Genomic DNA, 25,318 nt, shown 5'->3' with positions numbered 1-25,318 from the left:
GTTTGATCTTGACTACTTTCCAGCCTGACTTTACACCCCCTTACTTTCTGTGTTGCATTTTATACTTTAGCCTTGCTGAACTTGTTTCAGTTCCTCAAACCACTATAATAAAAGCAGTTAGAATAGGTGCTGTGGCAGCTTCTAAACTCTTATCTCCATTTCTGTACTTGTCTCGGATACGTTTGTGAACCATCACAAGTCTTTGGACCACATTTTGAGTAGCTTTGATCTATAGTACACACATGGATGAATTTTACAAATGAAATACTGAATGAAAAAAGGAAGTTATGGAAGACAACATACAGATAATATTTTTCTAAAGCTCACAATAAGCACAGTTAATTTTGTTGTTTAGGGATGTGTGACTGTGGCATAGAACTAAACGAACTTCAGGAAAGTGCTTATGTGGGAAGAAGGATGGGGTAGGAAAGATGTGCACAAGTGGAACAATATTAATGGTAGTGTTCTAATTTTTAGACTGGGTTTAGGTCATCGGGTCAATTTTATTGTAATGCTTCATAGCACATATTGTGTATATTTTCTTGTATATGTAAAAAACTAAATTCTAAAGTTAATATTAAAACAAATATGGGAGAAAATTAGTGGATAAGTCCTTTTTGTTCTTAGCATATCAATCCTTGAAGACAAACACAGACAGAGCAAAGAGTCCCCAGTCCCACATGTATAAACAAGCGCTGTATTCATTATTTCAATGGCTGGGCAAGTTTTGGTATGAAGCAAGCCTTTCCTTTAACTAGAAAGAAATAAGCCATAAACACCAATTTTTTAAAACTCAGGCAATAAAGTAGTAGAAGCCATTTCAGAAAGTATAACATAATGGCATCTAAATTTTATATGAGACTATTAGGTTGGATAACCTTTTTCTTCATGTTTTCTAAAAGCAACCAACAAGAAAAAAAGAAAAAGTATTGCAGTGAACTTAAAGAATACTGACAAATACTGACAGTTCACATTCTCTTGGTTGGAAAATGTTTTGAAAGCTTTCATTGAGTGTTTGTCTTTAAACAAAAACAAAAAACCCAGATGGGAGATTGCCTTTGCATCTCAGACTTGTGCCAAAAAAGTAACTTTGGAGGTTTTCAACCCAGGCTGCATGTTAAAATCACCTGAGAACTTAAAAAAAAAAAAAAAAAAATTCTATTGAGATGAAATTCACATAACACAAAATTAACTCTTTTAAAGTGAACAATTCAGTTGCATTTTGTATAGTCACAGTGTTGTGCCAGCACCACCTCTATCTAGTTTCAAAACATTTCCATCACACCACAGTAAAACTTCTTACGCATTAAGCATTTACTTCCTATTTCCCACTCTGTCAAACTCCTGGCAACCGCCGGTCTGCATTCTGTCTCTAAGGATTGATCTATTCTGGACATTTCATATAAATGGAATCCTGCAATACGGGACCTTTGCGTTTGACTTCTTTCACTTAGCAACATATTTATGAAGTTCATCTGTGTGGTAGCCTGTATCAGTATCATTCCCTTTTATGGCTGAATAATAGTCCATAGTAATTACATACCAGACTTTGTTTATTCATCTACTGATGGAAATTTGGGCTATTTATTGCCTCAGGTGAATAGTGCCGCTGTGAATATGTATGTACATGTACTTGTTGGAATACCTGTTTTCAATTCTTTGGGTATATACCCAGGAGTAGAATTGCAGAGCCTTTTGATAATTCTATGTTTAACTTTTTAAGGAAACACCAAATTGGTTTACATGGTAGCTGTACTTGGGGGACTACAAAAATACACAGATCTAATAATTTTTATTGTATTTTACAAGCATAATAATGTACAGTTACTTGAAATTTTTAAAAAAGATGGATCATTCACTAAAGAGTTTGAGAAGCACTGCATAGCTCAATCATTTAAATTGCTGTATAATATTGCACTCAATGAATATGCCACTATTCATTCACTTTCTGATGAACTTGTGAAGTGTTTTCAGCTTCTGGCTTTTATGAACAACATTGCTGTGAATATCTAGTGTTATAAGATCTTCTGGAAAAAAGTTGGCGTCAATTCCTAGGGTAAATACCTAGGAATGAAGTAGAATATGTACATCTTCAACAACTTGAGTAATGCTTTATACTTTATAAACTGTTATGCTATTTAATAATATTATTAATACTATTAGTAGTACTATTATTACTGTATACTGTACTACTTTATAAACTGCTGTACTATTTTATCTCCCACCATTGCTGCAGAATCTCTGTTAAGGTTTGATTCGTTCTCTAAAACACACTGCTATTGTTCTCAGGGTTCTGGGGGTTTTGGAGAGAAGTCTTAATGAAAATTCCACTTACTCTAATAAACTTAAGTCTTTGAGTGTACAGCTTTCCCTGGGATATTCCCTATGTTTTGATGGGAGGGAACAGATTGTAAAGAAAGAGGCATAGACTGAATCATGATGGGATTCCAGTTTTGTGTTTCAGGCAAGTTACATAAATTTTATGAGCCTAGTGTGTAAAGTGGAGAGAATATCTTTCTTTGATGTAGTTGTTGTTAGTACGAAGTGAATCAACATGTTTAAAAAAGTACTCCATACAACACCCGATTCATAGTAGACACCTTCAAGGTACATATTCATTAAACAAATATTTATTGAAGGCATATTTTATGTCAGACTGGGACTGGGATGAGCAGGATCCCTTTTATATTATATATAATACTGAAAAATTGGAAACAATCTAAATGTCCAATGTTAAGATTGGTAATTTTGGTATATTTATAAAATGGAGTGCTATGTATCCTTTAAACATCATGTTCTCAAACATGGGAAAACATTTGTGGCTATATGAGAAAAAAATTATAGGGGCTTCTGGGTGGCTCAGTCGTTAAGTGTCTGCCTTCATCTCAGGGCATGATCCCAGGGTCCTGGGATCGAGCCCCGCATCTGACTCCCTGCTCAGCAGGGAACCTGCTTCTTCCTCTCCCACTCCCCCTGCTTGTGTTCCCTCTCTCGCTGGCTGTCTCTCTCTCTCTCTGTCAAATAAATAAAATCTTTTAAAAAAATTATAAGAGGATTATCCCTGTCTCTTTCATATAATTTATATATTGCATGTTCATTGAAAAAACTCTAGGGGCGCCTGGGTGGCACAGTTGGTTAAGCCTTGGACTCTTGGTTTGGGTTCAGATCCTGATCTCAGGGTTGTGAGATCCAGCTCTGCATCCAGCTCTCTGCTGAGCGCAGAGTCTATTGAAGTTTCTCTTTCCCTCTCTCTGCCCTCCCTCTGCCTCTCTCAAGTAAATAAATAAATCTTAAAAACAAAAGAAAAGAAAAGAAACTCTGGAAGGATTCAAGTGGATATACACTTCAGTGTTCATCATGGTTAATAATTGGTGGTAAAATTATGTTTTAATACTTTCCTTCCTTATGTATTTTGTCTACCTTCCAGATTTTCTGCAGTTGACCTACATTACTTTTATAATCCAATAAAAAGGTATTATCTAAACGAATAGCATAAAGTTGTTAAAGGAATGTAAACCTAACTAAAAAATGATATAAAGTTTATGAAGGAATGGTTCATTCAGGGGTTTAATTTTTTACTAGGTTATGTAATCATACTGTCTCGAGTCATATTTACCAGAAATAGAGAGCTGGGTAACACTGAGATTTTTCCATATTGATTATTTTCTAAAGGAATTTTAGGTTAACATTTGCATGTATGACTTTTCTTTGAAACTCTTTTCTTGCCCTTTTAAAGGCCAGGTAGCTCAGCTCTTCAGTTTTATCCTGGCTTTGTTATATACACCTAGGAAGTTGCCATTTCGAAAATATATGTGTCGTGTGTTTTTTTTTTTTTTTAAGTTTTATTTATGTACGTAATCTCTACACCCAACGTGGGGCTTGAACTCACACCCCTGAGATTAACAGTCATATGTTCTACTGACTAAGCCAGCCAAGGCGCTCCTCATTTAGACTTTTTGGTTAACTTTTTTCTTTCACTTTTTAAATGTTCGATTAATAGAATTAAATGGGCATTCGACCAAAGAGTGAGCTTTTTTATTCTTATTGGTGCACGCGTGATAAAATAATAATCTCAGAAAAGTCATTTTGTCTACAAGACTGCTTGACTGCTAAACTTAACTAAGTACCATTTCTGTCTGACCAGGAATTACTCTTAATTCTGAGGAGAAACTGGAAGCACAATGGGAGATGACAGTGAGTGGATGAAATTGCCGGTTGATCAGAAATGTGAACACAAGGTAAGACTTTCCTGGAACTCAGATTTCGGTGTCATTGGCTTGTTTTGTCAGCACTTTACACTCTGTGGTACAGTATAGAGCTGCCTGGTGATTACACAATACAACTGAGAAACAACATGCTTTGGAGATTAGACAGTTTCAGTAGGATGATTTCTCATTTTTTTTTAAAGACTTTATTAGAGAGAGAGCGCGTATGCGCGCGCGTGCTCGAGTGAGTAAGGGGAGGGGCAGAGAGAGAGGGGGGCGGAGAATCTCAAGCAGATTCTTACTGATCGCAGAGCCTGACATGGGTCTCCATCTCACAACCCTGAGATCATGACCTGAACTGAAATCAGGAGTTGGATGGCCGCTTAACTGCCTTAGCCACCTAGGTGCCTGTGATATCTCATTTTTGAATCATTACATCTTTAATTGTAAGTTACATATTATAAAAAAGGAAAAACTAATACTTGGATACAAAGTAGGATACATTTATAGTGGATTGTTAGTAATTCTAGATGGCCTTGGAAGAATATTGCAAATATTGAACACTTACGAGAAAAAGTTTATAAGCTAATCTTTGAAAACTCTGAATTTCTTAAACCTTTTTGTTTCTAATCATGGGGTCCTTTATTCAAATTACCTGGTATAGGGTAGTCATCCCCCCACCCCATTAACAGTAGATAATAATATCATTAAATTGTGTTTTGTTTCAAAATACTTTTCTTTTAGCTCTGGAAAGCAAGGTTAAGTGGGTATGAAGAGGCCCTGAAGATCTTCCAGAAAATAAAGGATGAAAAGAGCCCAGAATGGTCCAAATTTTTAGGACTGATCAAAAAATTTGTGACTGATTCCAATGCAGTGGTTCAGTTGAAAGGATTAGAAGCTGCACTTGTTTATGTTGAAAATGCCCATGTAGCAGGAAAGTAAGTTGTTTCTTCCAACTATTCTGGTAAAACCCTTGTCTGGTGCTGCATCGATTAATTTATGTATATTTGTGGATTGTTGTCCTTAGTTATTAGCACTTTTAGAAGATACTAATTTTCTTACTTTCGTAGCGCCTTGGTACTTGTTTTTCATTTGGTTTTTATCTACTCTCAGAAATCTAAATGGTACATGTGATCTCTAAAGAGGAGCAAATTAGAAACAAAATCTTGAAAACCATACCTTAAGGTTTGATGAGCAAGTGAGTTTACTTTTGAGCCTTTTGTATGGGAATTAACTTTAAACCAGAGGGAAAATCTCTAGTAACTTTTAGAAGAAAGTTGAGGGTGTTAGCAAAGGAATTATCAGAATTTCACTGAAAAGCATTTGGGTATTACAAAAATCTCTTTCTACAAGGCTTCCCAACGAGGTGATCTGAGAAACACATCTTTCTCTCTGGTGATTAGGCATTTTTGTCTCTTAGGAGAGGTGTTGCTAACTAAACAACCTCTGTGACACCTGGCCAATTTGACTTGAGCTTCAGATGATCCAGGTTTTTAATCACCCACTCTCCCATACCTCAGACATCTGGTTTTCTAATGCTAGTCTTGATGTCATTGAAAGGAGCCCTCCATTAAAAAGGGGGGGGGGGACCTTCAACTTAATTGCACAAGAAATATATACTTGACTTGCTTCGAAGATCATACCAATAAAGACAATCATTAACCTGACAGTTCTGTTATCAGTTTCCCTTGCCATTAATGAGAACATGGCTTTTTTTAAAATTGCATTTTTCTTCTGATACCAGGAACTTTTTTGACAAATGCAGGTAGTCCCAACCCACTCTGATTTCTAATGGTACAGGTTTTATTTAATTTAGAAGAGACTCAAAGTAGTAAAGGTACTATAAAATCTTGCCAACGAATCAGGAGCAGCCTTTTGTTATTAAAGATACATATCCATCCCCTCTGTGAAGAAATTCTCTTGTTCTAAGAAATGTTTAAAATGACCTTTTAAAAAAATTTCAAAACCAAGAACTCTGTAATCCTGTTTTTTTAAAAAATATATCTGTATGTATATCTATTTATCTGTCCATGCGTATAGAGAGATAAATCTGGAAGGATAAATACCAAATAGTTGAAAGTAGTTTTCTCTGGGTAATGGGATGTCAAGGGATTTTTGCTTTCTTATTTGAATTTTCTACATTTATAAAGAGAAGATATCGTTCTGTGTCACTGCCTGGTGTGACATGTCTTAAACTTTTATGGTTTATGTAAGTTTGTCTTTCATATTCTTGAACATAAATTTAAAAAGTAGAGACTCATTTACTTTATTTCTAAGCATTTTAAAAAGTATTTGTCATCCCCCCACCATCACCTTTTTCAGCTCTTTCTACTAAAGTGTGTTTCTGTGTGGTGGTGGTTTGTATTCTGTATTACAGAACCACAGGTGAAGTTGTGTCGGGTGTTGTGAGTAAAGTGTTCAACCAACCCAAAGCCAAAGCCAAGGAGCTAGGCATTGAGATTTGTCTAATGTACATAGAGATTGAGAAAGGAGAGGCTGTGCAAGAAGAGCTGCTAAAAGGCCTAGACAACAAGAACCCCAAGATCGTAGTGGCCTGCATAGAGACACTGAGGAAAGCCTTAAGGTAAGACTTGTTGCTTTAGTTCTGTGAACTAGATTATCTCAATTGAGTTTGAGTTCCTGGCTTAAACAGAAACGAAAACTGCTAGACTGGACTTGGCATGCCACGTCAACCAGGAAAATTGACCTGGGAAAGCTAAAGTCATTCCTCAAGTGTGGCGCTTTCTATTCAGTAATTTTAGCCTTCAAGTTGTGTTGCATAGTTATTTTGTCTAAATCCCCTTCTAATGAAGATGAGCAGGGGAGATTTCTGACCTGTTCTCAAATTAGGAATTGGCCTTTTCGTGGAAAAGCACTCCTCAGGATATTTAAAGCAGTCCTCTTGTTATCCTCAAGCATATTTATGTACTTTGAAATGTTGGCTAAACACTGTTTATTTGCTAAAGCAGACCTTTGATTAGATGCCTTTTTAGTAAAGTAGAAGTAAATGCTATATGCCTTTAAACAGAAGCCCAGCAATAGCAAATAGAAAATAACTTTGACTCTTATGCAATAAGTTATTTTCAACGCTAGAATCTCTTGTTTAGCAGTGAAGTTTTTCATGAATAAGATCTCTTTCAGGAACAAGTGGCTGTAATTTGCTATGGAAATCTGAATTAGACAAACCACTAGTTTGTTCTGATTTGGCAGTTCTTCTAATCTGATATCCTGTCCCCATTACTCTCCACATGAGAAACTTTAGAAAGCAGCTCTAGTGAAATCCTAAATGTGTGACCTATGGGAGTGAAGATCATCCCAACTCAGCTCTCTTGCGATTTTGTGTCTGACCTACTTCTTGGAGAAAATGCTGCCTTTGGTGTTTATCTAATGTGGAAATATCAAAATTCCTAAATTTTGTTAAATGATCCTCAATTTATAAGTCTTAAACTTTCACATTATCTTTTGCTTGGTTCATAAAGTTCTTTTATAAAATCTGACTTTCACTTAGGTTCTTGTGTAATAAATTTTTCCTCATTTCAAGCTTACTATGATATAGTAGGTGTTTTTTTATGAGCAGTAAATAGTGTGCTCAATCTGTCATCTTAGAAATTTATTGAATTGATTTGGTTATCAAGACTATGCTTATCTCGGGGTGCCTGGCTGGCTCAGTTGGTGGAGCATACGACTCTTGATTGATCTTGGGGTTTCGAGTTCAAGCCTCATGTTGGGTGTAGAGATTACTTAAAAATAAAATCTAAAAAAAAATTAAAGACTGTTTATCTCTGTAGATATGTTCTGTCCTTAGTAGTGGATCTCTTAATTTAAATATATATTATGCTATAATCAACCTTTACAGATTTTATTTATTTGAGAGAGAGAGAGCATGAGCAGGGGGAGGGGTAGAGGGTAGAAGGAGAATCAGACTCCCTCCTCAGCAGGGAGCCCAACGCGGGGCTCAGTCCCAGGACCCTGAGATCATGACCTGAGCCAAAGGCAGAGACAGACGCTTAACCTACTGAACCACTTAGGCACCCCTATAATATGCCTTTAAACTAGAAGTTTCTAATCCAGAATGCTGTAAACTCTGGTTATTTTACTTTTAAGCTAACTGGGAAAATTAAGTGTAGAAAAAGAGCAAGTTAGGTTTATCTTCTTCTGTCTTCCTTACAGATGTTGTAGTTTAGTTCCATCGCTCTGTGGTTGTTTATTTGTCCTAAGGCATCTCAGAATCTATAGTAGAATTAGATAGCTCTCTGGGACCTTCAAGAACCTTGAGGCCAAACTGTTCAATCCTAGGTTCCAGAACTTCCTCAAACTACTCACACTACCTGTGCTTGTGAGAGCTTCGGGAAATCAGAAATGTTTTGTGGCCCCTAAACTAGGCTTCTAGAACCCATAGGGGGTTTGTTTTCTTCCTTCCTTCCTTCCTTCCTTCCTTCCTTCCTTCCTTCCTTCCTTTCTTTTTTTCTTTTCTTTTCTTTCTTTTTTAAATTTTATTTATTTATTTGAGAGAGACCAAGAGCGAGCTAGCACAAGTGGAGGGGGAGGGGCAGAGAGAGAGGGAGAAGCAGACTCTCCACTGAGCGGGGAGCCTGATTCAGGCCTCAATCCCAGGACCCTGAGATCATGACCCGAGCCAAAGGCAAATGCTTAACCTAACTGACTGAGCCATCCAGGCACCCCCATAGATGGTTTTCTGTAGTAATATGTTTAGTATCGCGATTAGGTTTTGTTTTGTTATCTGTTTTCCATGTGGACCTTTTCTGTAGGTTTTTCTTATATCTTTTGGTAGGCCAGGATAGCGAAACAAAAAAATCTAATGAAGCAAAACTGATAATGTAAAGGAAGACACTGAGATCCCAAATGTTAGTTTCTTTAGGCACGGTGCTGAGTGCCCTGTTTCATAACCCTAAGTTCTTATTTTTCCTTTGCCCTTAAAGGTCAACTGAGCCAAGTTAAAATGTTCTTTTCTATTAAAATAAAGGGGATTTTAAAGGAAATCTTGGCGAACATCTTGTTTATTTTATGTTATGTTATTTATATTAAGTATATAGATACATAACCATGTATCTTTTTAAATATCATTTCTGAAGGAGAGTATTGTTTGTCTCCTCTAACCAGTTGGAATATGTCAGTAGCTATTACTAAAAATGTTTGTTGCATTTGTGTACAGGAGATAAATTTATACACATTAGATTAATAATAATATAGTAGATAAATAAGTTGACCCTTGAACAACACAGGGGTTAGGGGTGCCAACCCCCATGCGGTCAAAAATCTGTGTATAAATTTTGACTTCCCCAAAACCTAACTACTAACAGCCTACTGTTTACTGGAAGCCTTAGCAATAACATAAACTGTCGATTAACATATTTTGTATATTATCTGTATTATATAATGTATTCTTATAAAGTAAGCTAGAGAGAAGAAAATGTTATTAAAATCATTAAGGAAGAGGGCCCCTGGGTGGCTCAGTCAGTTAAGCCTCTGCCTTCCGCTCAGGTCATGATCCCAGGGTCCTGGGATCGAGTCACATCTGCCTTCTGCTCAGCGGGGAGTCTGCTTCTCCCTCTCCCTCTGCCTGCCACTCCCCCTGCTTGTACTCTCTCTGTCTCTGTGTCAAATAAATAAAATCTTTTTAAAAAAAATCATAAAGAAGAGAAAATACATTTATAGTACTGTACTGTAAAACATCCACGTCTGAGAGGACCCACACAATTTGAACCTGTGATGTTCAAGGGCCAACTGTATATACATTCTACAGTATGTCGGTGTTGTTTCATAATTGAATCCCTCTTGCTACCGAATTTGTTATGCAGAAATGTTTGCAGTGACTCAGAAAGCTAAATTTGGCCAGTTAGGAACTTAAAAATATAAAATGTGACAAATATATAAGGTTAAATGTGCTACCTTTTTAAAAGAAGTCAGAAGGCAACTGTTTTCCCCATGCAAAACTGAAGCAAAGAGAGATTTAGGTTGCCTGGAGTTACAGGTGATAAGTTTTGAAGTCAGAAATGAAACACATGCTACCAGGATTAGTGAGCTGTCAAGTTGAGTGAACCACCGTAATCATAACAGCTATTAAAAACTTACTGCAAGTAGATTTCACTCATCTAAATATGTATAAGCTGATTTGTTTATGATTTTAAGCTTTTATATGTATATGTGTGTATATAAGATGTTACACCAGTTTGGTCCTTTGTAGATTTGAATTATCCCTAATCTGTTTACCTAGAAGGTTAGTTTTAAGAGTTTTATATTCTGGACCCTAGACATTAAATAACACTCTTAGAAGATTATTATCTAAACGTAGATGTTAGGAGCTCCTTTTTTTTTTCTGCCTTAAAAAATCTCAATTATTAGTATATAGGAAGTACAGAACTACGTTTGAGTGAATGAAGGGTAACACTACTCAAATATATTGCATGTTGACAAGTTGGGTTTTTTTCCCCCAATGTTTTACTTCTAGTGAATTTGGTTCCAAAATCATCTTGCTTAAACCAATTATCAAAGTGTTGCCAAAACTCTTTGAGTCTCGAGAAAAGGCTGTTCGAGATGAAGCAAAACTAATTGCTGTGGAGATTTACAGATGGATTCGGGATGCTCTGAGACCCCCATTACAAAATATAAACTCTGTCCAGGTGAGGCACAGGGTTTTTTGGTTGTCTTTGCATAAGACTGATATTGAAGGTATTTCCTTCCTGTTGTTGTTGATATTCTGTCCTTAGAAATAATTATTTTTCATTCTTTATTTTAATAATAATTTTTTATTATGTTATGTTAGTCACCATACAGTACATCCTTAGTTTTTGATGTGGTGTTCCATGATTCATTATATTTTTCATTCTTAATTTTGAAATCAGTTGATTTTTTTTTTTCTGAACATAACTGTCTCTAATTTTATGTTGTCCTCTTAAGTTAAATACCATGCATTCAGTGATTCCAGTATGTCAGTGTTGAGTCTATAGAAATGTAAAAGATCCCTTTATAATGCTGTTGGGTGGCAGTACTTAATATCTGTTTGTTCAGCATACATTTTATTTGTTTTTTATTATAATTGGCTTTAGAGACTTTATCTGATACAAATATATCTGAATTCATGAACTAATGAGTGTCCTAAAAAGTGGATTTTATTCTTTTTTCTAAGTGCTTAGTCATACATCTTCAGTAGTAAATATGTCAGTTTGGTTTATGTTACCAAATGTATATTTTATTTTATTTTTTAAAATTTAAATTCAGTTAATTAACATATAATGTGTTATTTGCTTCAGGGGTACAGGTCTGTGATTCATCAGTCTTATATAATACCCAATGCTCATTACACACATACCCTCCCCAGTGTCCATCACCCAGTTACCCCACCCCCACCCCTCCCTTTCAGCAACCCTCAGATTGTTTCCTAAGATTAAGAGTCTCTTACAGTTTGTCTCCTCTCTGGTTTCGTCTTGTTTCATTTTTTTTTCCAAATGTATACACTTTAAGTGTATCTTTTGTTTTTGCCCTGTTAGAATCACATAAATAAGAAATTGGGTTCTGATGTTAGTAAATATAAATGGTGACGATGTCGGTATGTTTTAAAAAATATTTTATGATATTTGTAGTTGAAAGAACTAGAAGAAGAATGGGTCAAATTGCCAACAGGTACCCCTAAACCAAGTCGATTTCTGCGTTCCCAACAAGAACTAGAAGCTAAATTGGAACAGCAACAGTCAGCTGGGGGCGATGCTGAGGGAGGTAAGCCCATTTTAAACACTGGTTTCTATGAAAATTAGCAAGAACAAGCCCTACTTCAAGAACCTATGTTTACTAGGCACATTTTGTAGGGCTGCCATTTAATACAATATCGGTTGTTTATAGCATTAATAATTGATTCCATCTATATCAAGATTTCATCAGAGTGGGAAAGGAGTGATAACTATTTGATAAGTAAAAACCTTCCATCCATTTTTAAGGTTTGTTTTGTTTTTCTCCTGGAAGGTGGTGACGATGGTGATGAGGTGCCACAAATAGATGCTTATGAGCTTTTGGAAGCAGTAGAAATTCTTTCCAAACTTCCCAAAGACTTTTATGACAAAATTGTAAGTAATGGTAACCTTCTTTCATTTATTTCATTTTAAATAATTCCTTGATTATAATCAGATTGTTCTACTGAGCCCTTTTCCTGGCACACCCCTTTGCACCCCGTATCTTCCTTAACAGAGTGAATCGGTTGCTTCTTTGTTCACATACTGCTGTGTATGTGTACCTACTCTAGCACTTTCTTTTAACATGTCTTGCCAAAACCCATAACATTATTCTTGACATCTCCTTTTTCCTCATTGTCCTCTGGTTTTACCTTTAAATATCTGTCAAATTCATCTCCTTTTCTCCGTCCCACTGCCACTACTTTGCCGCAGGGTTCCTTGACCTTGGCACTGTTGGCATTTCTTGCCAGATACTTCTTGGTTTTGGGGGGCTGTCCTGGGCGCTGTGGGATGTTTAGCAGCATCTCTGGAATTTACCCACCAGATACCAGTAATACCATTCCTCAAGTCTGACAATCAAAAATGTCTCCAGACTATGCTAAATGTACCCCAAGAAACACAGTTATCCCCAACTAAGAAACTTATCCCAACCACCACCGTCTCTTGCCCCATGTGCCGTGGTAGTCTTCTTGTAAGACTCCCTGTCTCTGCCCTTGTCTCCTTCCCATCACATTTCCCAATGTAATCAAGGCTATCATTTTTGAAAATAAAAATCTTCCCATATCATTGCCTCACTGAAATCCTTCCAGTGGCTTCCATGAGTTTAATATGATGTCTGAAGTCATTCTATGGCGATCGAGGCCACCTAAGGCACCTTTGAGGCCCCCTGCTTGCCTTGCAACCTTACCTTCTCTAATTGCTCTCCCTCCGTGCTCCTGTCATCCTGAACTTCTCCCAGTATCACGTGTGCTACACTCACCCCCGCCCCTCAAACTCTGGACCTTAACATATGCTGTTCTTTCTGTCTGTAACATTCTCCCGATCCATCCCATAATACTTCATCCTCTAGGTCTCACCTTAAGGATCATTTTTTAGGGGAGATCCTACCTGTCAGCCTAAAGTAGGTTAAGTCCTCTTGCTACCATACCAAAGCAGCTTGTACTTCTCTTTTCATAGTGGCCATGATTTAGTAGTTATTTATTGCAGATCTTGCTAGCTCTCTGCTGACAAGCTCCTTCAGTCCCCCATTAACTTCTGATTAAGAAATACTTGGTAAATTAAATCGTACTGTAATCTCCTCCAGGGTGGCAAGTTTGTCATCTTTGTTGTATCCCCAGTTCTTTCAAATAGTGGGTATGCAAAATTATTGAATGATTGCTTGATCTCTAGTGAAATATTTTCTGCTTTATGGCCATAAAACAAAACAATTAGCATTGTACCACAACCGTATAAAACTGATCTCCAGGATTAGAGCAGTTTTGGTTGTTGGTTATGTGATTGTCTTTTTCTGATCTTTTTAATGTTGTCAGTATGTAAATTTCTTTCTCCTATAGTTGTGCTACTATGACATATGCTAGAAACACTTTCTAGCAATGTTTTCTGTTAATACTTGCTTACTAACATTTAGTCGATGGCATCCCATTCTTTTACTTATAGAACTCTAGGGTTATGAAATGTTATGAAAGTACTTACTATGTATGAACAAAATTTTATATATATGAGCAAAACATTCTGATGGGCTGCACAGTTTGGCAGTTTTGTTTTTTTAACCAGCTTTAGAAAAAAGTTTCTGAAACAAAAACTAATTATGTATCTTTGAATTAGGAGCATGTGAGAAATAGACTTTTATTTTTTAATTTTTCCTCCTAGTTTCTGCTCTACAAGTGACTCATTCTGTGTCTTGCAGGAAGCAAAAAAATGGCAAGAGAGGAAAGAAGCTCTGGAGGCTGTAGAAGTTCTAGTGAAAAATCCCAAACTGGAAGCAGGCGATTATGCAGATTTAGTCAAAGCATTAAAGAAGGTAAGTGGGAAGAGTGTCAACACTGGTAACCTGACAACAGACCAGGCCTTTGAGTTTCTCGCCATCAGTCATCTTTTTTTATCACGACTACATTGCCATTTAAGGAACACTATCGGTGGTTTTCTAATTATAGGCATACCTTTGTAAAGGAGTGTTTAAAATGATTGTCCTAGGTTAGTTTGGAGGGATTGGTTTTCAGTCTTTATTTATTATCACTTTGCTTTATCCTGTCTGGTAGCATATGCAAACCTCAAGAAAGAGAGGGTCTTGGTGATGTAGAACAAAATATTCCAATTTTATAATTCTATAGGATGAACTGTTTAAATTGGCTCTATTTAATGGGACAGATGTTAAATATGAAGCATATCTTCCCATTAGATAGCAAATGATGCCACATTGTATATCTGCGTGTAAAGTGAAGGATGTGTGGCCATTATAAAGCAGGCAAGTGCTAAATAAGACAGAGATGCTTTTAGAACGTACTCCTTTGGAGTTGCTGCTGGTTGATAAATTTGTATGTAGTGGCTTTTCATAAAATTTGAAAGTATAGATCAAATATTGTGAATATAGTTATAGAGTTTAAGAACAAACTCCAAAGACATGTTCTTGAATAGAGAAGAGTTTAATTTGCTTCTTCAGCCTGAAATTACAGAGCATTAGAATGGTGGGGGGGAGGTTAATCTTTTATGATATGCACATGTAGGTACAGTAATTCTCATTATTTGTAGTAGGTATGTTCTGTAAAGTCACCACAACACTGAATTAGTGAATACTGAACCAGTTGCTCCTAAGGAAACATAGGGCTAGGGTCCTGCAACTCTTTGGTCTTGACATTTTCATCAATCAGTCAATACATAACTTGTTTTATTCTATTTGAAAAGGTCTCATTTAATATATATTATTGATGCATTAGCATTGAACTCATGGCCAACAGCACTATAACTTCTGCCTGAACAAAGCTTATCTGACACACGTAATTTCTGTGTCAGACCTTTTTACACTTAGGAACAATAGACAGCATTTCAGCACTACACTTGGGGGCCATTTTAAACAGTGAAAGCACCAACAAAAATCACAAAAATGAAAAAAAAAAAAAGAAAGAAAAAGAAATGCAGCACTAAACAGACCATGAAAAAGATACTTGTTTACAGTATGAGAGCTGAAAGAAGAAGGCAGAGTGTTGCTTTGTTCATTCTCAACTGGGAATGTGCACACCAGGCAACTCAGATTTTTTCACAGCTCTATGCTTGTCTGTGAATGACTAGGAGAGTGCTGCAAGTATCGATTTGGGGGTTATAAATAAATGTTAACAAGTAGGTGAATTCTCAAATATGGAATCAGTGAGTAAAAAGGATGGGCTATGTTTTCTCTTCGTCAGCTTCCCATGCTTTCCTCCAAGTGAGATTTGGAGGAATGATTTTTCCCAATCTTGTTTAGTCCTCAGTCTTCCAATCTTGAAGAGCCCCAAACTCAGGTAAGATTAATTAGAAGGGAATTGCCCATAGGGAAAAGATTTCACCAACCTGGAGTATGGGAGGAAAGAGAAAGGGTAGAAAGGCACTAAGAGAGGGAAATGGGATTCTAGTGGCATTGAGAACTTCAGATTCTCTCTAAATTCCAGCCTACAATTATTATCTGTAATCTTATTACTTGTCCCTGAATTCTCGGTGCCTCAGTTAAAAGCTTTTATTTTTTTCTTGTCTAATGATACAAATATTAATTGGTTCTCTACATGCATTTTCGTAGGATATTAGGTATTCAAATAAATACTGTTCTGTGATTTCCTTTGGCATTTGAATATAAATATATTCTCTCTATTTACGGAGAGGATCATGGATTTTATATTTGGGTAGACAAAGACAATAGATTTTTGTGAGAAACTTCTCCCTCTTCACATGGTGGAGTGGGGGGTGATCAAAGGCTTACAAACAAGTAAAAAGAAATTTAATTTTGCAGCTAAAATATTTAAAACAATGAGAAGTTAACTTCAGTTGTATAAATAAACCAGGAACAAGGCATTTAAAAAATGTTTATGTTTTACTTGCATGTAAACACGAACTTCATCTCCATATTGTGTTGACTTAACAGAGACATGTCAAAAATGGGGAAATGAGGAAATGGAAGAGAAGGAGACCGAATAGGCTACAGACCAATCCCTTATCCCTCCATAAATGGTCTCTTCTCTCTGTTGACTATATCAAGAAATCCCACTAAGCTCCCAATTTTTTTGCCTTATACAAGAAATGCCGAACTACTCATTTTGAAATTCCTTTCAGTATTCCTGAAATTAGTTCTTAAACTGTCTTCTTTCAAGTTGTCACATGACTTAGCATATTTTGTGGGCTTTCCTGTTTTCACAGGTTATAGTTCTTTCATTTATAAGATACTTTCTCCCCTACCCCTTACTCCACCTCCGCCCCCCCACTAGCTTCTTTGACTTGGCTAATTACCTATGGATGCTGGTAGATATATATATATATTTACATCTTTAGATTAAGGTTTGGGTCTTCAAGGTATTTTATTATGCACGCTTGCTAACTTTTTTTGTAGTATTAACCTTTTTTTTCACTTGGTCTTTCTACATTTCCCCCTTTACTCCTTAGATTCATCATAGTTTTCTAAACATGGTGGATTTCATTGACTCTTGACTTTGTCAACAGAGTGTTTTTGTTTTGGTTACTATTAACCAGTAGCTTACATTATTAGTTTAAAATAAATACTAATTGATAATTAACAGCTGACCCTTGAACAACACAGGTTTGAATTGCATGGGTCAATTTACATGAGGATTTTTTTCAATAAGTAAAGAACAGTACTAGAAATGTATTTTCCTTGTGATTTTCTTAATAACATTTTCTTTCTCCAGCTTACTTTATCATAAGAATATAGAGTATAATACATATAACATACAAAATATGTGTTAATCAACTGTTTATGTTATCAGAAAGGCTTCTGTAGTAATTAAGTTTTGGGGGAGTCAAAAGTTATATGTTGATTTTCGACTGCACGGGGGTGTCAGTGCCCCTAACCCTCACATTGTTCAAGGATCAACTGTGCTTAAAATCATATTGTAGGCCTAGAGTTATGGGAGAAGTGATAGCACTTTTAATTATAAAATATTTCCCATTATTTAGGTTAAATTAACATTGTGAGCTAAAGCTTCCTTTCCCTAGTCTAGAACAGCGTCATGGAGATTTTCAAATCTGGAATGGAATCCCCCCCATATATATGCTATTTTTCTTAAAAATAAATAATTCTCCACCTTCCCCACTCCCCATTTCTCAATTTAGAACAACTTGTTTAATTAAACTTTGATGTTTGACAACGAGTGTTGAAGGCAGATAGGCCTGGTCCATAACTCACCTGTAAGTTCATTCAATCCTTTACCATCTTGAGCTATAATAGGGTCACAGGATCCTCTTCAAGATTTCCATCAGGACCATCAGTGTCTAGGGTTCAGCTCCTATTGATTATTGCTCTAATGGTGGATAGGGATTGATTGATGGTCTTTTCCTTTTGAGCTATATTAAAATACTGGTTGCAAATCCCATCCCAGATTCATTGAACTAAGATTTCTTCGAATGGGGTCTGGCATGTTTTCGATGACCATCCCTAGAATATACATTTATATGCTAAATATGAAGTCTAGCATCTAAATAATTCCTTTAAGTTCTTTTGGTTAAAAAAAGATAATCCAAACATTTATAAATGCCGATAGTGAGTTTAATACAGAACTGAATGGAAGCTTTTTCTCTATGGATTTATAGTAGTTAGGAATTTAACAAAATGTTTATTAGGACCCTGATCTTATCTTCTCATAAGAAAAACAAATTTGCCATAACATGAATTTACAGTGTGAATATGCTTTAGTAAAGAAAGCAAAAGCTTTGGAGTCAAAACAGAGCTGGGTTTAAATCACATCACATTTGCTAGCTCTGACCTTGAGCAAGTTAATCTATTTAATTTTTGAAATCTGCAAAATTTGATATTACCTAGTTTATAGGGTTTTGGTTGAAAAATTAAACAAAGTAAGGATTGTAAAGCACCTATAAAATTATGGCATCTAATTTGTTTTTCATAAATGTTAATCTTGCCTCTTAATCATTACTCCTTAGCACTGAGGGAGTGCATGTAGATGCCATCTAGAACTTCCTTGCATGCTATGCATTAGGGATTGTTTAATTCAGGGAATCTGGAAGGAAGCATTCTATTTATGGAATACAAGATCTTAGGGACTAAATAAAATCTGAGATGGAATGGAAGCATTACTTCTACCCAGGAAAAGAGTATAGTGTGAAAGGAGGGTGGTGGTATAAATAATGCTGGAGGAAATTCTGCTAAGAGACTCTAAATGCACGCTTGAGGATCGTTAGGTATGTAAAATGGCAGCCGCAAGGCCAGAAGCTCCCTCAGAGGAATGGTTGCAATGGCATTTGCAACTTGGAGTCCCCATGGACTTCTTGGAGATACTTATACCAGTTTCTACTGGTGCTCTTTGGGTAGAAACGTTGGAGCTGTTGCCCTGTGGCATCTTTCCTCTGAGATCCACTGTCTTTTGGCTTTTCCTGGCCCAGAACAAAGTCAGCAGGCCTGCAGCTTCTCTTCCATTATCAGAGTCCCCTCCTGCAGAGTTGTGCGACTCTGACATCCTAGACTACCACTAATGGAAAGTTAGCTATTTGCAGTTGTGGTTTTATGTCTATGTTATCGGTAGAACTTTAAGGTAGGAGACTAAACAGGATGAAAGGACACCCTCAAATTTGATATTGTCAAGGAAGAATTTTCCTCTTTTGTAGGAAACAAAATTGGCTATCCGTTAGCATAACAGCTTGCCAGGGTTCTTTTAAGAATACATTTTCAGGGGCCCCTGGGTGGCACAGCGGTTAAGCGTCTGCCTTCGGCTCAGGGCGTGATCCTGGCGTTATGGGATCGAGCCCCACATCAGGCTCCTCTGCTATGAGCCTGCTTCTTCCTCTCCCACTCCCCCTGCTTGTGTTCCCTCTCTCGCTGGCTGTCTCTGCCCCTGTCGAATAAAAAAAAAAAAAATCTTAAAAAAAAAAAAAAGAATACATTTTCAGTTCCCTTCTCCAGAGTTGTGACTGTTTTTGTTTTCCTTTCTTCCCCCCTCTTTGTAGGTTGTTGGAAAGGACACCAATGTCATGTTGGTGGCTTTGGCAGCAAAATGTCTTACTGGCCTGGCTGTTGGGCTAAGGAAGAAATTTGGACAATATGCAGGACATGTGAGTAACACTCCTTTTTAGATACAGATCAGCATTACCACGAGTGTCAGGTTAGCTTGCTTTATGTTTTAAAACAGCTCTTTGGAATAGATCTCTATATATTGGACAAAGTGAATTTTTCACTAAGTTTTATTAATATTGAGCATAACCCCTTACAACATTTTAGTAAAGATGTCAGTTATAACTAAATTCATTAGCTTTATATAGGAAATTGGGTACATGGCCTAAACACTTAGTTGAGTTGATTTGCTTATTACTTATTTACTTACTAATATTTTGCTTTGTTCTTATAAGATTATATGCAGTATAACAGGATAAACTGAGACTTGTGATAACCACCCAGAGTGGTTATGAAAGTAGGAAAGGCAGTATAAAACCAGAAGGGAAGATGAATATATAAAATGTATATTATAGTGTTTTCTTATTCAAAACATAATAATTTACTTATATACTTGAAACATTTTATATAGATTCCACTCTTGGTGGTATATCAGTTTAATTTATTCTAAGAAATGTGACTGGAGACATTGTGGAATATACTCTCTTCTTTGTGTAAATTTAGATGCACTCAAGTTTGGTAACAGTTTTAATAAATAGAGATGTTTTCTTTTACTGTGGCATTTGTCAATTGGCCTCTAAATATGGTCTGAATTACTTAGAATGGTGCAGCATTCTGAAAATTGACTATACTAAACTTCAGGGTTGAACTTACTAGCCACTTGATTATTTGATTACCTAGAATGACTTTTGAGGCTCCTCATAGTTTGTAGTCATGTGTCAGTTTTATGTTGTGAAGTTAATGTCTAAGCTCAGTTATGGTATTTGGAGCTTGCTTACTCATAGCATTAAAAATAATTTCAGAGAACTTAACTGAAAAAAAAAAAAGACACTACCAAATAAAAATGAGTCATGACTAACTTGTTAGCAGGGAAATAAAAATATGGGTCCATAAAACCCTTAGACATGTAAATTATGAATTGGAATAAAACTATAAACAATATTTTATAGCAATAATATTTATTATGCAATACTTATATGTGTATGTGCAATCAGTGTGTTAATTAACTTTTGGTAAGTTTTATGTTACTTATTAGCATACTTTTTTTAAAAAGAATATACTTTTGTCTTAGTAATAACTTTTAACCCAGAAAACAATTTTTAAGTTACATTTTAATTTACTAAATCCTGGTCGATGCTTACCTGGCCCAGTTTGACTTCTGATTCTGGCTTTGTGACATTTTGTTATGTAGCTTAAAGTTACAGAGCTTATAGTTTAGAGTATCTCCCCATCCCCCTTAAAACTATTATACAGTATTTGATGTCAAGCATATTAATGGCTCAGGTTTATTTTCTTTAGCTATTTATAAGCTATCTTTTTCGTAAAATACATAAAAAAGTGAACTTTAGCTTTATAACCATTAAAAGATCTTGATTTTCAAGTTTATAATTAACTCCTAGTATTAAAAAGTCTTTTATATTTCTCCATGGAAACTGTGCTCCTTCTGGTCTCTGTCACTTCTGGGAAATCTTAAAAAAATTGTTTTGGATGCCTTTGAGCTTTGCTATATCTTTTGGGCCTTAAAAGACAACTTTAATTTGCCTGCTAGCACAGTGCCTGGCGCTCAATAGATATATTAGGTATTCAATAAATATTTTATGAATTGCAGATGATTTATAAGATAAAAATTATAAAAATTCCAACTTTATTGATCTAAACATAGTACTTGAATAAGAGGATATCCTTCTGATCAAAATTGCTATGATTTTTAGTTCTATTGCTTTTTCTTAGTGTAGTAAAGTGGGGGAGACATCCCAGTCTAGTGAAGTTTTTCAGAATCTTAGGTGGGGAAAAAAATTATATACTATACCTGTTCTCCCCTATCCTGAGTCCGCCTAGTTGAGAATCTTTTTGTCTAATAAGAGATGTTACTGATAGAAATGGTTATATGGGTGCATTAAGATGCAGATGCAGAAAAAGGGTTGAGAAGCACTGCTACCATGGTGCAGAATGGGAACCCTTAATTGTTCTGGCATAAGATCCTCGTGCCCTTCAAGAAAGCAGATGACTTTTTATCCATCTTGGATGTTCACTTTGTTTTGGTAGCACCAAACCTTGTTTAATAATGGCTTGATTGAGATATAACTTACATACGATAAAATTCACCCTCTTAAGGTGTCTAATTAAGTGGCTTTAATATATTCACAAGGTTGTAGAACTGTCACGACCCTCTAATTCCAGAACATTTTCATCACCCCCCAGAAAACCCCTCTACCCATCAGCAAGCACTCCCTACTGGCAGCCACTAATCTATTTCTGCCTGTGTGGACTTGACATTTCATGGAATCATTTAAATGGATCATATATATGTGGTCCTTTATGACTCGCTTCTTTGATGTGGCATATTTTCAAGGTTCATTCATGTGGCATGTCAGTACCTTGTTTGTTTTTGTTGCTGGCAAAATAATATTCCAGCTGTTCGATTTTACAGGTTGTGCCAACCATTTTGGAAAAATTCAAAGAGAAGAAGCCTCAAGTGGTACAAGCCCTGCAGGAGGCAATCGATGCCATCTTCCTCACTGTAAGGCCACAGCATGAGTTTGCACTTCGGTCTGAAGTAAATTTTGTCAGTGTACTATTTTGATTATTCTTACAGTTGAGAAAAGCTCAGTGACCATGCTTCCTTTTCTACAGACCACACTACAGAACATCAGTGAGGATGTTTTAGCAGTCATGGATAATAAAAATCCAACCATCAAGCAGCAGACATCGCTTTTCATTGCAAGAAGCTTCCGCCACTGCACTGCTTCTACTCTGCCAAAGAGCTTGCTAAAGCCCTTTTGTGCTGCTCTACTTAAGGTAAAGACTTCACTTTGGAATTGGGGAAATTTCTTATATATAAAAATCTTAGGGAAGATTTTTTTTCCATATTAATTATGAACGGGGACTGCTTGACTTTCAGATTTCAGTAGATTATGGTCTTTTAAGGAACAGATCCTCTGTAGCTTTGGAAACTGAATCCAAATTCTTGTACTCTGTGTTCCCATTCCCAAAGAAAAGTACAAGTTAGCTTTATGATTCCACTAACTGCTAAACATTTTGTTTCTTATTTGGCCCATATACTGGTGTTCTCCTGGATCTGGCCAAGCGCACAGGCGTACAGTTTGGAGTCTTTGAAGATCATTTGCATATGAGGCGTTTTAAATAGAGAATAGGAGGAAAAGGAAGGACTTATTTGCTGAATGGATTACCAGAGGTTTCCTTAACCCAAAAAGAGTATGTGAAAGAGTAACTGTTAGTTGGCAAAAGGAAAGCTACACTTAGCTTCAGTAAACTGTAAAAAGCAAGTTCTTTATCAATAATCACCAGTCTGAATTAAAATTAATAATACCTAAACTATCTTTTATTAAGATCATTTTTCTTCTTCTGGGCCACAGCACATTAATGATTCTGCTCCTGAGGTCAGAGATGCTGCATTTGAAGCATTGGGTACTGCTTTGAAAGTGGTGGGGGAGAAAGCAGTAAATCCATTCTTAGCTGATGTGGACAAACTCAAGCTTGATAAGGTAGGTTAATGATAGATTATAATGAAATTGGACAACAATCCTATCTCTTTGTATTACAATTTTGTTTCGATTTTGTCTATTTCATGAAGACAAAAATGCTGATCAGCTTGTGAAAGTTCTTTCATTTGCCCCTGGTAGTTTAGGCCTAGAGTGTGAAAACACAGCTTCTGAGGGTTTAAATTTCATCTGAAGCTACAGCAGTGATATGAGTAGAAATAGCTTTCAAATTATAAAAAACAAACAATAAAAAACAAAAAAACCTGGGTGATCAGTCCATAGAGGAGGTAAAAAGAATGTTTTAAGATAAAATTGTTTCTAATATCTGGAAGATTACCTTTCTAAATATGAATGTTTTCTATCAAAAATATGGTTATTGTATGTTTATTATAATTTTAATTTGTGTAGAAATAAAATGTAAGAAAGTGGATAATTTATTTTTGCTGAAAAGGAAACTTTCTGGATTCTCATATAGTTGTTTAGATGACTTATTAAGTACTGATACAGTGATTATATTTCAGAGCTTGGGCTTAATGATGTTCATCTTAATTTCATTCTCTAGATCAAAGAATGTTCGGAAAAGGTAGAGCTGGTACATGGTAAGAAAGCTGGACTAGCCGCTGATAAGAAGGAATTCAAGCCTGTTCCTGGAAGGACTGCCACTTCAGGGGCTGCAGGAGATAAGGACACAAAGGACATTTCAGCACCCAAACCAGGACCCTTAAAAAAGGCACCTGCTACTAAGGTTAATAGATGACTTGGAAAACATGGTTTAAAAGTTAGAATTTAGTAAGGCAGGATCTGAATCTCAGGTTCATGGTTGTCCTTCCAGTATGATTTCATTTGAGAAATGAACTCATTACCACATTGAAAATATAGCACAACATCCATCAGCAAGGAGTATTCCAACAATACATTTGGTTAAGTAAACTTTAATAGAGCTAAAAATGGTAATGAAGGTACAGGAGTGCATTTTGAGAGATCATAAAGTACCATTAAATAAAGAAAGTGTGGCAAGGCACCGAACATTAATAATGTCACCTTGGTCATTTTGCTCCTCATGTTGCTAAATCACAACACCAAGTCTACATACCAGTCACGGTCTTGTGCCTTTGTACAGGCGTAGAAAAGGGAAATGCCTAAAGGTGAATATGGCATTCTTTTAGAGAACACTTATCCTGTGGACTCTCTGAAGAATGAAATTATCTGCTATAGATGCAGAAAGTTTATTCCTTTCCCCACCCTAAACCCCAGCATGAAGTTAGGGAAGAGAACTGGTGTTTAATAAAGCATCACTTTGGGAAGTGCTTTACCTAAATAATCTCATTTAATCATCAAACAACTCTTGAAATAAGAATTTTGTGATTCCCGTTTTTCTGGAAAGGGAAAACAAGGCTCAGCAAGGTTAAATATTCTGCATATTTTCTTACAACTCACTCTGATATTTTTATTGTTCACTTGTTTGCTCTGTCACCCCACACCATATTGTAAACTTTAAAGGATAAAGATCTTGTCACTGCTCAGTCCCATATGCACAGACGAGTTTCTGGCAGACAGCAGGAACTGGGCACACATTTGGTGAATGGCTAGAGTTGCAGAACTGGGATTTGGACCCAGGTGTCTCTAACTACATTCTGTCTACTTTCATTCATATTATACGGTTTCTTCAGCATTCTCATGTGTGGTTGGGAGCCGTTCCCTTCTGTCTCACTTGCTGTTGCCTCTCTGGACAATGACCTAGGCACAGTACCTTAAGGCCTCTTATCTTGCTGAACCCTGCCAGGCTAGACAGCTTTCTCTTACAAAGAGTCCTTAAAAAAAAAAAAAAAGTGGGGGAGCAACCTGCTTTATTCTTCTTTTGAAAAGATTTATTACCAATATGCCTATTAATCGAGTAAACATATATATGTCTATAAAAATATGTATATATGTAGGAGATTTGTTAATTGAGGTACCTCTCTCTACAGAGAGTGCTAAAAGGATCCAGAAGAGTTGTTCTAGTTAGTCAAAGAGTATAAAATTTTCTATTTTTAGGGTCAGAAAATGAAATCTCTATCAGGTTGTTTTTATAAACCAGCAAAATTGTACTACAGATATGAGCTGGCAAGTATTGGAGGTCTTCATACGATTAAAAAACCCAGCATTTTCGTTTTGGCTAACTACACCTTAAAAGCTGAGATTATGTTCAAAATAACATTGGTTTCAGAGGTGGTCTGGATGTTGAAGACTAAGTTGACTCTCTGTTATTTTATCTTTCTTAGGTTTGGGGCGTAGTTTAATAAATATCCAAAATGGAAAGAAGGAATGATGTGAACAGTGATGTGTGTT

At 36.2% G+C, this 25,318-nt stretch overlaps 1 protein-coding gene across 1 annotated transcript in view; it reads left to right on the top strand.

The window, feature by feature from the left end:
* CKAP5 (cytoskeleton associated protein 5) overlaps positions 1-25,318 on the top strand; it is a 107,963-nt gene that overhangs the window by 32,982 nt on the left and 49,663 nt on the right. Inside the window, exons 2-13 of the mRNA XM_040639046.1 lie at positions 4,145-4,238; positions 4,950-5,143; positions 6,583-6,789; positions 10,675-10,846; positions 11,807-11,939; positions 12,183-12,283; positions 14,076-14,189; positions 19,325-19,429; positions 21,919-22,008; positions 22,122-22,286; positions 22,865-22,993; positions 23,553-23,735. Of these exons, the coding sequence (XP_040494980.1) occupies positions 4,182-4,238; positions 4,950-5,143; positions 6,583-6,789; positions 10,675-10,846; positions 11,807-11,939; positions 12,183-12,283; positions 14,076-14,189; positions 19,325-19,429; positions 21,919-22,008; positions 22,122-22,286; positions 22,865-22,993; positions 23,553-23,735 (1,650 nt within the window). The 5' untranslated portion in view covers positions 4,145-4,181. The remainder of the gene's footprint in view (positions 1-4,144; positions 4,239-4,949; positions 5,144-6,582; positions 6,790-10,674; positions 10,847-11,806; positions 11,940-12,182; positions 12,284-14,075; positions 14,190-19,324; positions 19,430-21,918; positions 22,009-22,121; positions 22,287-22,864; positions 22,994-23,552; positions 23,736-25,318) is intronic.

Source organism: Ursus maritimus, unplaced genomic scaffold, assembly GCF_017311325.1.
Source record: "Ursus maritimus isolate PB19 unplaced genomic scaffold, ASM1731132v1 scaffold_23, whole genome shotgun sequence".
NCBI classification, from domain to species: domain Eukaryota; kingdom Metazoa; phylum Chordata; class Mammalia; order Carnivora; family Ursidae; genus Ursus; species Ursus maritimus.
The sequence above is the reverse complement of the archived record's forward strand: the minus strand, read 5'-3'. Positions and strand labels throughout refer to the sequence as shown.